Source organism: Schistocerca gregaria, chromosome 2, assembly GCF_023897955.1.
Source record: "Schistocerca gregaria isolate iqSchGreg1 chromosome 2, iqSchGreg1.2, whole genome shotgun sequence".
Classification (NCBI taxonomy): Eukaryota; Metazoa; Arthropoda; class Insecta; order Orthoptera; family Acrididae; genus Schistocerca; species Schistocerca gregaria.
In genome coordinates, this window is record NC_064921.1 from 354,759,434 (window position 1) to 354,772,494 (window position 13,061).

Consider the following 13,061-nt stretch of genomic DNA (forward strand, 5'->3'; position numbering starts at 1 on the left):
TATCCCCAGATGACAAAATGATGATATCGAAACTCAAAGAGCAACAGTGAATTATAAATAAAAAATAAATGACAATTGATAAAACCACAGCATCCGGAATACCAACATGCAAAACAAAAAAGCTATGCACTTATGCACCAACCTATATTTATAATTGTGTGAAATGAAGTCAAATGAAAATCTCAGAAGCGTAATTAAAAATCAACATTTTGTTCCGTAAATTGGCAGTATTGCTACCAACGATGAAAGGAATGCCCTACATGCTGCAGCATACTGCAGAGAAGCAACACGCCACCACAATACCATTTCAAAATTGCAGCCCCACTTGCGACATGCACCAAGGAAGGGACAGTGTTCTGTCATACATTTTATGAGGAGTGAAGGTATGAAACCTACTGAAATCCATTGGTGAATGAAGGTCCAGTATGTTGATGCATATATATCACTGCAGATAGTGTGTCAGTGGAGTAGGATGTTTGAAATGGTGTTCTTTTGTTAACAGAAGCTTAGTGTCCACAAGAGGCACACCACATTGTGACACCAGAGTCTACTTCAGCAGCTGAAGCCATTGTGATGGAAAATACCTATATGTGACAGTGTATGAAATATATGCAAATCTGAACATTAGTCATAGCTCAGCACGTTACATCATTCACAAAGTGTTTAAGTGTCACCTGCAAGGTGGGTGCCACAGCAGCTCATTCCAGGACTGACAAAGTGGTTCTCTGATGCCCGTGAAAAATTTTTGTGGCACTTTGAAACAGAAGCCACTGAGTGGCTACCACATGACTGGAACACTCAAAGAGATTGAAATATGCTCACCATTTTTATATACTTGAATTTAGCATATTTCATGAGAGTACTCACTTTTACATGGATGTTTATAAGACGATATTTGACTTTTTTGTGTTGTCTTCAGTCATCTAGTGAAAGTATGATTCCATAATGCTGTTTCGTCGGCTGCGGAAATGTCTTGGTTCAATGCGTTTACATCATTTTTGGTGCTTCAAATACCATTTTGCTGAATGAGCTTCCTTCTTGATGTTTATATAAAAAAGTAATAGAATAACTCATTTTTGCTGGTCACTTGCATATTATTATAACGGGGACCTGTACATTGTTCCACCGTCACACACCGAGTGTTCACTGCTGACTGACTACGGTCAACGACGACTCCAGCGTCATAGACATTTCACACAATACACAAGCTTCCACTTGTAATCAGTCTCTTCGATATTATTCATCACATCTACTAATATTAATCAATATGCTGTCACTCTCCAACATATAAGCAAATTAGCATAAAATAAGGCAAATTACAATTCACCAAAAATATTCTACCCAAAATATAAGAAAACATTTACATCCTCCTTCATTAGATTTGGTATCGAGAAATGTGCAGGGGGAAGTGCGCTGTATGACAGGAAGACCATGTCATAAAATGATACACTTGTGCTCCACTTTCATTTGGCGGAGGGGGGGGGGCGGGGGGGGGGGGGGGAAGGGGGGGGGGGAGTAGACTGTAATCGCTGTATAGATAACACCTTCAGTTGCAGACAGACAAAACAAACGTCTGTTACACATTTTGATTTCAGTCAAAGCCTTCTTCAGTAAAGGAAAAATACACATACACATTCAGTCACACAAGCAAGTACGTCTCCAGTACACATGACTGCCATCTCTGGCAGCTTGGACCCGAATGCCAAAATGAAGTGCGTAAGAAAACTTTCACACCATCTTCCCTGTCAGAATGACTACATTGAGAAATAAATATGTAGACATGAAGAATAAAGATGTAGAATGTTAATAATGCTTTAAGCTTTAAGAGTTTTCTCTAAAACATTTTGGAGGCTTTACTTTCCAGCACAGTCTTGTAATCCACAGTTTCATGACTCAAATGCTTCCTCCCTTTTCCCATTTCACAATCCATTTGTAACACTTTTATTTTCTATTCAAAGCTGATAGTTTGCATGGTTTACCATTATTGAAATCTACCTTTCTTGGAACAGGAATACATTAACAATTCCTCACTTGCTCTTCATATGTATCTCTTTGGCAACACCCTAACAGCTTCTTTCTTATTTATTATTGATACACGGAATTTTTGGGTCTACATGCCTCAATTTTTAGGAAATATTTCTATGTTATAGCTCACTTTGTCATTTAAAATGTTCATATGCCTGACACATGCAGGTTCCATATTTATTGCATTTGACACTCTTTTAACTTTTAAGTTTCATTTTTTTATTTTTTATTTTAGATCTTACATGTGCATTACATAGAAAAATTCCAATACTGCCACTGAAACATAATATCAATAATATTTTCACTTCATAAGTTTAGGTAACCAAGATGTGTAAGTTCTCAAGGGATAAACAGACATAAAGTAACGTATTTGTGTCTGCAATATTTGTAAATTATATTTACAAGAAAAAGTTCAACATAAATGATGTCCAAATTGTACTCTTGTCTGCTGTTAAGTTTATGTTCAAAGAACTGCCAATAACAACCAAAGTGAAGTTAGAATTTCACATGTTCACTGTTTAGATATTAACAGAAAACCTACTTACCTCTCCTAAAAAATCATTGGCCCCATAACGAACATAGTCCCAGACAGTCACTTCTAAAATTCGAAGTTTCAAGTCAGCTCTCCGTATTGAAGAATATACAAATGTCTGGTTCCATTTTGGATCATTTGTATTGGCAAGAGTCTTCGTTCTTCTTTTAGACTTCTCACTGGTAAAACAGAAGGCGATAAGTAGTGAGTATGAAAAAATGTACGACTAGTACTGAAAGTAGAAACACTTCTGTGAAAATGCAATTAAGTTTTAAGTTCACAGTTAATGGAAATAACGTGGACAAATACTAAAAATGGATAAATATAATTAAAATTTAGATAGGTGACAACTCACCTAAAAGATGTGGCAGTGAATGATGAATAGATTATAAACATAGCAGCAGAAATCTGAAGCTTTTGAATTTGCCAATTCTTCCTCCAGGAGCACTAGATGAAATCACTGCTTCATTACAGCAGCATATAGATCTTTCTTCTTCACCTAGAGCGCCAAGGAGAAGGATTAGCAAATTCAAAGGCTCTAAATTTCGGTTTCATTCAGTGTAATCTATTCATCATTTGCTGTTTAGGTAGACAGAAAACTATGACATTAGGCATCCTATCACAAACAATGAAATTTGTATAAATGTGAGTTGAAGAACAGGCAGTAATGAAACAATTTTTAATTTGAAACAATTTTACAGCAAAGAATAATAAAATTGTTAGTTCACAATAGTACATGAGAAACTATCAACAGCAATTCAAAAGGATATCTAGAAAATGGATGTTAGTTGAAACTTAATGTACTAATATTTTTATACAGTTCTATCATTATACTCTAAACTAAGTTAATATTAAGCTTTGAAAACAACACATCAGGTGATAAATGGTACATCATCAAATATTTTGGTTGGCGTGAGTTCTTCACAATATAACAGATAAAAGAACCACTTATGCAAACAAAAAGCACACACTTAACAAGTACAGTAACTAAAAGGAGGATGAGAACGATGAAAAGGTAATAAAGAAACTTGAATTTTTATGATGATAAATCCAGTTTCAGCAGAACACAAACGTAATTTAAAAAGTGTCATGGAGATTGCAAAGGTCAATTACTGAGTACTCTGGATAAGAATATCTAGGGAAATGAGATTATGTGATTAGTCCTATATATACTGTGTGGTTTTGGAGCTTTATTGGTACATAATTTATTTGACACTTTCTCGATATAATTTTTTTCTCTCTTTTGTCCTGGAAGAAAAGATTAGTCATAATAAAATCCCACAGTTTAGTATTCATTTCCTGTGTAACATTTTAGTGATGATTTTCATAATTAGAAACTTCCTAATTTAAGTGTAACTATCAATGAATTTAGGTTACCCACAATGTTTACTTTCAAATTACAACAGAAAGAAGAGACCTATTCAGTACAAATATTATATTGTTTGGTTTTGTCAAATTCTTAGCATTTCTTAATCTCTACAGAGGAATACAAACGTCTCAAAAATGAGATCGACAGGAAGTGCAAAATGGCTAAGCAGGGATGGCTAGAGGACAAATGTAAGGATGTAGAGGCTTATCTCATAAGGGGTAAGATAGATACTGCCTACAGGAAATTGGAGAAAAGATAACCACTTGTATGAATATCAAGAGCTCAGATGGAAACCCAGTTCTAAGCAAAGAAGAGAGAGCAGAAAGGTGGAAAGAGTATACAGAGGGTCTATACAGGGGTGATGTTCTTGGGGAAAATATTATGGAAATGGAAGAGGATGTAGATGAAGATGAAATGGGAGATACGATACTGCGTGAAGAGTTCGACAGAGCACTGAAAGACCTGAGTCAAAACAAGGCAACGGGGGTAGACAACATTCCATTAGAACTACTGATAGGCTTGGGAGAGCCAGTCCTGACAAAACTCTACCATCTGGTGAGCAAGATGTATGAGACACGTGAAAAACCCTCAGACTTCAAAAAGAATATAATAATTCCAATCCCAAAGAAGCAGGTGTTGACAGATGTGAAAATTGCCAAACTATCAGTTGAATAAGTCACAGCTGCAAAATACTAAATCGAATTTTTTACAGACAAATGGAAAAACTGGTAGAAGCCGACCTCGGGGATGATCAGTTTGGATTCCATAGAAATGTTGGAACACGTGAGGCAATACTGACCCTACAACTAATCTTAGAAGAAAGATTAAGGAAAGGTAAACCTATGTTTCTAGCATTTGTAGACTTAGAGAAAGCTTTTGACAATGTTGACTGGAATACTCTCTTTCAAATTCTGAAGGTGGCAGGGGTAAAATACAGGGAGCAAAAGGCTATTTACAATTTGTACAGAAACCAGATGGCAGTCATAAGAGTCGAGGGGCATGAAAGGGAAGCAGTGGTTGGGAAAGTAGTGAGACAGGGTTGTAGCCTCTCCCCGATGTTATTCAATCTGTATATTGAGCAAGCAGTAAAGGAAACAAAAGAAAAATTCAGAGTAGGTATTAAAATTCATGGAGAAGAAGTAAAAACTTTGAGGTTCGCCGATGACATTGTAATTCTGTCAGAGACAGCAAAGGACCTGGAAGAGCAGTTGAACGGAATGGACAGTGTCTTGAAAGGAGGATATAAGATGAACATGAACAAAAGCAAAACGAGGATAATGGAATGTAGTCAAATTAAATCGGGTGATGCTGAGGGAATTACATTAGGGAATGAGACACTTAAAGTAGTAAAGGAGTTTTACTATTTAGGAAGTAAAATAACTGATGATGGTTGAAGTAGAGAGGATATAAAATGTAGACTGGCAATGGCAGGAAGGCGTTTCTGAAGAAGAGAAATTTGTTAACATCGAATATAGATTTATGTATCAGAAAGTTGTTTGTGAAAGTATTTGTATGGAGTGTAGCCATGTATGGAAGTGAAACATGGACGATAACTAGTTTGGACAAGAAGAGAATAGAAACTTTCGAAATGTGGTGCTACAGAAGAATGCTGAAGATTAGATGGGTAGATCACATAACTTATGAGGAGTTATTGAATAGAATTGGGGAGAAGAGGAGTTTGTGGCACAACTTGACTAGAAGAAGGGATCTGTTGGTAGGCCATATTCTGAGGCATCAAGGGATCACCAATTTAGTATTGGAGGGCAGCGTGGAGAATAAAAATCGTAGAGGGAGACCAAGAGATGAATACATTAAGCAGATTCAGAAGGATGTAGGTTGCAGTAAGTACTGGGAGACGAAGAAGCTTGCACAAGATAGAGTAGCATGGAGAGCTGCATCAAACCAGACTCAGGACTGAAGACCACAAAAACGACAACAACAACAACATCAACATCAGAAAGAACTCCAGAACTAATTACGCAGTTAGCTTCTAGTATTACATCTATGAGCCCTGGAATGACAAATAACTTTCAAGTAGCATTATGTAAATATTCACACTTGCTGAGTTAAAAGAGAAGATTACTCTTTATGAAAAACTGAAGTTCATAAAATACAAGAAATCATACAGTTGTAATAATGAAAAGTTTCAAATAATCTGTGAGTTCAGCAAAACCATAATGAATAATTATGTGTGACATAGATTCTGTTATCATTGTTAGCTATTGTTTAACATGCCAGTAGTTTTGTATTTTATATGGTGTCAGCAAGTATGCAGCATTTACAAAATACTGAATAAAGTAACTGTCCTGAATATGCAATATAATGACTGAGTAAAAGTAGTTGATAATGAAGCTCATTGTATTGTTATGCACAATCATGATTCTTTTATAAGACCATACCTGTCTCTAAAAACTTTCATGGAGAAAGTCTTGACCAACAGATTTCAGAAGTACACAAGTGAGAAAAATACATGATACAAAAGCAAAGTTTCCTTAGGGAAAATCTAAGACGTTTCCTTACAAGATTACAAGGAAGATGGAATAATGGATAAAGTAACTGTTTACTCACACAAAAGCCACAGAGCTTGTGCTGTCATCTGAACATAAGACATTCTGTGGTGGTTGTTGTTGGGATGTTTAAGGAGGACTAAACAGCTAAGATCATCAGTCCCCAAGACATTCTGTCATAATGATATTGTTGGAGAGTCTTTTCACAACAATATTTGAAAGTTTGCAAGACATTTTCTGCTAATTAAAGGGACCACCTGTGCCTCACTACTTTTCTTATTTTTTAACCTGATTTATTGATAAAATTTACCTTTTTAATCGAGATGTCTACTTTTCACAGTATCCCTGCACCTTGCATTTCCTATCTACCTTGGCTCATGTATTTTCTTCCTCCCTTCTCTCACGTGTTTGTTAGATTTTGTTTAGTTTCTGTAACATGTGCACATTATTCTCTCCATTTTGTATCTTTGTGGTTTATTCATTTCCTGTGGCTACATTCTACCTTTAGTAATGCTTATAAAATAATGGTATTAAAAAGATAGTGATTTTGAATGCATTACTAAAGTTGAACTTTTTGTTAATGGTCATTTCAGATGACACACAGTTAATGTCAAACATGCTGGTTACTTTGAAGAATGGCTCCGTTTGGGTTAAAATAAAGATGGAAGTACAGTGAAAATTTCACATACCATCATCATTTAGAACATAAGAGATGAAGCAGTAATTCAGTTGGAGAAGAGTTGGTAAAGTACTGGCTATGATCTACTTTAAGGAATAATCTGAGAATTTACCTAATATGATATTAGGAAAGGCCTTGCTGTCTTTCCTAAGTTGGTGGAATAGGAAAGAGTAGAAAGTGTATTGAGCTAACTTTGGCTAGAGGCTGCTGTATATTGCCTGTTGGCTCCTGAAAATGCAGAATCAACAGCAACAGGCAGATGAAAATAATAAGGAAGATGTTATGGTGCTGGGTGAACGTAAGAATTAAATGAGTGATATGCACACACCAACAGTCATTAACGAAGAAAATACTCATATTCAGTACTGCAAATGTATATAGACCAAGTGCCTTTTAATCTTCTTGTAAAGCAAGTGATCTTTAAGAACATAAATGGTATATCTTTTTTGTCTCTGGAACTATGTTTTTAAATCACTGTGTTGTCAAAATTTAGTTCAGTACTGATGGATATAATTAAATGCATTCTCTTGGCTGCTCTGTAGTGTTATGACAGCTGTTCCAGTGTTTATGCAGAGTTAGTGTGATCTTGTGGACAATGGTGCACATGCAACATAAATTAAGTAGTGTCATTCCACTGGGCAATAGGACAAATGAAAGTTCTCAAAAATGAGCTCACACTTGTTGCAACCAAGGATTTCTGTTGGACACACTGTGGCATAATGTACCAATAAGTTGCATTCTACCATGAACATGTGGAAACCATAACTCTGCTAGGGAATTGAGTTATTGACAGTTGGTGCCACTGTTGGGCATGGTAGTGCACACTGCAACGAAATAGTAGTAATGATTATCAATAGCATCCTGATTCTTGTTGTGGTGATCGTTAAAAATGAGCACTCTCATTCTGTCTCCTGCCAAGTGCAAAATGCGTTCTGTGATATGCTACCTAAACACCAAGGGCAGGAGTACTGTCGCAATTCACCAAGAAATTGTCAATGTATGGGGAGGATGTTATATGACGACTACATGTGACAAAATGGGTATGGGATTTCACTTTCAGAAGAATATAAATTCCGATGAAGAGAGAAGTGGATGCCATCCATTGTGACAAATAAACTGGTTCAAAAACTTGGAAGAGCATATTCATTCTTAATAATGTGTGACTACTGATGACCTGTGTCCTGAAGTTACTCAAACCACTGTTTATGAAATCATGAGTGATTGACTAGAATACAGCGAAGTGTGTTTGCAATGGGCTCCAAAGAAGCTTTATGCAGAACACAATCATTTTGTGAGTGATGGAAAGACTTTTCTTGACTCCACAATGATGGGGGATGAAACAAGGGTTTACTTCTGTACCCTAGAGAACAAGGGACAATCAGTGCAGTTGTGCCTCACTCATTCTCTTTCAATAACATAAAATTTAGAACTCAGTAATCAGCTCGTGGTTTAAGGAGTTGGCAGAAGAATCTATGGTGTAGGTAGCAAAAAACTCATTCCACGGTTGACAAAATTCATTGAAGTAAAAGCTGATATGTGGAAAAATGGTGTAATATCAATGCTACTGTTCCTGTATGTTTCACTGAATAATAGGCATTTGTATTTGTGTAAAAAATCCTGTAACCTTATTTTCTGGATATCCCTCATACAACATCACAGTCAAGCCACAGAATCATGCATTAGTAGGAGGAAGAGCAGCTGGAAATGTGGGGCAATAAATTGTAGTTAGTGATATCCACAATCCAGACTCGGCATACTTCCCTCTAGCCTCTAATAACACATTCTGTAACTTTAACTTATCAGTGAATATGGCTCTAAACCAATGATTCTGCACATGTACGGAGCTCTTGCATGTGTGTAGATCTCTGTCACCCTAGCGCATATTTCCCTCTCTTCACTCCACACTGTCTGAATGGGCAAATGAAGAGAGTGGGGGAAACTGGGGCACATTGCTTGGCAATGTAGCTGTGCAAGGAACATTGAAAGACTTGTGTGTGGCTTGATTTCATATTTCATTTTTCTCAGTAACACAGATCACAAACAAAACTTATTTTCATTATTATTTAATTATTTTTTGTGCACTGAAGACACAATAAAAAATTATATCTGCTACAAATTGTCAGCATACATACAGACGCAGACAACTTCACAGATTTTTGTCACTTGGTTGCCATGTAATCACAACTTATTTAGTCTCGTAATCCAACAAAGGCTTTCATGCATGTATGGAGACTGAAATATCGTATCACTTTTACAACCTTATTATCAAGATATGGACATTCTTACTGAGGAAAAAAACATCAGAGTCTTGGTTAGTTTTAACATAAAAATATTTGTCTTTCAAACAGGAATTACATGTGAGACCGACCAGTTCCATCTGAATATGCACACAGATGCTCTCAATTGAAGTTTTCTTCAGTGCCAGTGAACTGACGAAAGTGGACCAGGTTTTTTTGTCAGAAGTTGTCTCTTTCACAATTTGATTTTCTTTTTAAATGTATCCCCATCAAATGTTAATTAAGTTGTTTCTCACCTTCCAGTGTATTATTATACGAAGTATATGGTAAAGTCCACTTATGTGAGGTCTGCAATCTATTCCAGACATTCTAATTTTCAATGATGATTTCCTTTTACCTTAAAAAATTGCACAATAAAGTTCTTTACTCAAAAACTCATTCCAAGCATGCACATTGTCTTACTCAATTGTACTTTGCAGTAATATAGGGGTCTGTATATTTGTTCAACTACTTAAAAAACTGTTGCTACAGACTGTATAATAATGCATGCAACTTCAGAAAAATTGCTATTCATACCAATAATTTTTTTACATGCTCCCTGACTGCAAATGTAGCATAACACACTTCTTGATGTACAAAACAATTAATTCTGTACAAAACACCTGTCAATAACTGTAATTTTTTGCTCTTTCATTGTCAATGTAATCTTTAGTTTCTTTCTGCATGGTGTTTCAATGCTGCTCCAAATATGTGGTACCTATCAGTTATACAACTGCATAATAGATACTGCAAACTCTCATCCTTCTTTTCTACATCTTCACATGCAAACCGTTACTGGACATGTGAATTTCTCTTGTGCCATGAACAAATAGCAAAGGATACACCACCCTAACACCATGATTATATTGAACTGAAGAAGGTCTTGCCAACCAAAACTGTCGCACCAGATGCTGTACAGTTTTGCAAGCTGTGGTGAACCCTGCTCGAAAGTATTATATTTTGATTACATTTCAGCCAAATGAGCTTTCAAAGGTCAACAGCTTATGATGCAACTTATGTTAAGTACATGTATTATAATGTGATAACTGCTACTGCCAGCTTATGTAGACACTAATACCTCATTGTATTCTAGGTGTCAAGGAGTTGAATGGTCTGAATTTTATGATGTTCTATAATGTTAAGACTTCCTGCACATACTATAAAGTAAAGATCTACAGTTTTTTCAATGTCATTTAAATTTTATAAATTAGCAGTCTCCAACAATATCTTGATTGTGGTGTGGCATTATCCTAATACTGCGACTGCATTTCATGACTATATTTTAAACCAAATATTAAGAAAAAGCTTAATTTTTTACTGGGCATGAGAGAGGGTGCAAATTCAAGAATGAAAGGAAAAGAGTGGTTTCAATTTTAACTATGACAATTTGTTTTTTTAACAATGTTTGAATTTTATGTATTCTAGTAACATTTGTTTCCAAATATTTATTAGGGTCACTATTAATCACATTGTTGAGTGTCTTGTAATTCATTCACATATTGATCAGAATTTTCATTAACTTTCTGAGCAGTTTAAAACGTGTTTTTGCTCAAAACAGATATCTGTGTCATTCTAACGAATATATGACGCCAGTCATGTAATGCTTCATATATTTCACACTGCCCACAATTGAATTGGATGAGACTTACACAATTCAAAGACACATATATCAATCAGTCTTCCTTGAAGTTGACTCAATTATTTTAACAGAGTTATCACAGTTTAAGGGAAAATAAAAACACTGTGTGAAGTTGTTAGAAAATATCTGTAATGCCTGATAATGAACATTCTAAAGTTTGCTTTCCATTTACAAAGTGCAATAACAGGAGAAAATAATTTTAACTTACCTCCTGTCAGGTAGCAAAAAAAGCTTTGCATACGGGTTTCTTGGTTGTCCATTACTCCGTGGTGTAAGGCCAGCTGCACAGACGACTGTCACCACTAACTGCAGTGCCCCAGAGTCGAACCACAGTTTTACCTATGATTATGTTCAATTTACTACTGAGACTTATTATGCAATTCAGATCTTAATTTCTTCTCAATATACAAAAATATTTTAGTTTGTTGCACATAAACTAACTTTTAGATCACACAATAACTGTTACTGTCATTATTGATTAGTGTACACACATAAATGTACAGCACAGTGAAGAAGACAAATGGCAGGAGACTCATACAGTCAGAAAAGCAAGAGTTTTTTTCAAAAGTAGCAAATCTTCTCCTACATGGTGTCTCATTAATTTGTAGAAGCATAATCATCTAGAATGGAATAAATTATAGTTAACGAGAAAGATCACTAAACATCAAATGTAGGAGAATCTGTGTACCTATTAGTAGAAAAGACAAGTAATTACTCGGCTGCCATCCTCTCTATTTCACGTATACCAAACTTTTTCATGCATATATTTTGCAAAAATTTTCATGCTCTTTACATATGAACTAGGATAAGGTGTATGCTTCTGACAAATAACACAGACTGCTTCTCATATATGGCAGTTAGTTTTACTACTGAACAAGTTCATCATAGGTGCATCTCAGTGGTTAAGTGTATTGTGACGTCTTCCACATTTCTAACTTCTCCTTTTCACGATGAGATCTATGGAACATTGTATAGGAATGAATGTTTCATTTACAGTTATGAATTATTGCCAGATATTTGGAGATGTGGCAACAAGTCAAAATAAAAACTGAGTTAAAATATTGCTTCACACTGATTATAGTAAAAGTGTAGCATTCTGGCAACTATAAGGAGTAAATTGGCAACCATCTCACTTGCAATATTACAAAATTCTATGAAATAAGATTCATAATCAACTATTTCACAAAATCTTTGTAATTGGTCTTGTACAACATCTCCAAGTGAATATCCAGATCACATTCAATCAGCTTTCTACAAGTTTATTATTTCTCATGTCTTTAATATTGGCTCAACAATGCATTATATGTGTGTGATAATTAGCTCATACATATGAAAATAGATAAATGTATTTATTTATATTTGCTCATCCAAGTATCATCTCACAGTGATATAGGACATGTCAAGGTAATTGAGAGGCCAAAAAATACAACACACAACATCCTTTATGAGGATAGAATAGAAATCCTACAAGGACTGTCCTCTCCAATAAATGTATTGTGAATTTGTGAAGTCCATAACTAGTATATTCACTGTACATCTCAACTTACATCCAAATATTGCAAAAGAAGACTACTTAAAACTACATTGAGTGGCTTATCTACCACAAATATGCTCCAGTCTACTTCAATTATTCATACTGCCATTCACTGTCAGTACTGTAATGACAGATTAGGCTCCTAGCTACAACAAAATAAAATTTTCTGTAGTCAAACAATGGAGAATCTGGGATGGAATTACAACATACAAAATAAATAGATTGTTTGTAACTACACACATAAGGCACTGATGCACATAAGCAAACTGAAAGAAAACTGTTAGATATTATAAACAATTGGATGAAGTCCTTCTTCAAAAGCCGAAAACAAAACACACACACACACACACACACACACACACACACACACACACACACACACATACATGGACACTGTCGTCTTCAAGCATAGATGCTGTAAAATGACAGTGATTATGTGTGTGTGTGTGTGTGTGTGTGTGTGTGTGTGTCGTGCATGTATGGATGTGCATGTGCATTTT

The 13,061-nt window shown here is 35.5% G+C and overlaps 1 protein-coding gene across 6 annotated transcripts in view; it reads right to left on the bottom strand.

Moving 5' to 3' along the window:
• Window positions 1-13,061, bottom strand: part of LOC126337046 (regulating synaptic membrane exocytosis protein 2) — a 1,181,006-nt gene that overhangs the window by 667,718 nt on the left and 500,227 nt on the right. For all 6 annotated transcript variants that reach the window (XR_007565038.1, XR_007565036.1, XR_007565035.1 and 3 more), the window contains 2 exons: window positions 11,236-11,366; window positions 2,571-2,736 (listed from right to left, as the gene is read on the bottom strand). Coding sequence is in view for 2 of the 6 variants with exons in the window: in XM_050001371.1 (XP_049857328.1) it covers window positions 2,571-2,736; window positions 11,236-11,366 (297 nt within the window). In the remaining 4 variants the exon portion in view is untranslated. The remainder of the gene's footprint in view (window positions 1-2,570; window positions 2,737-11,235; window positions 11,367-13,061) is intronic.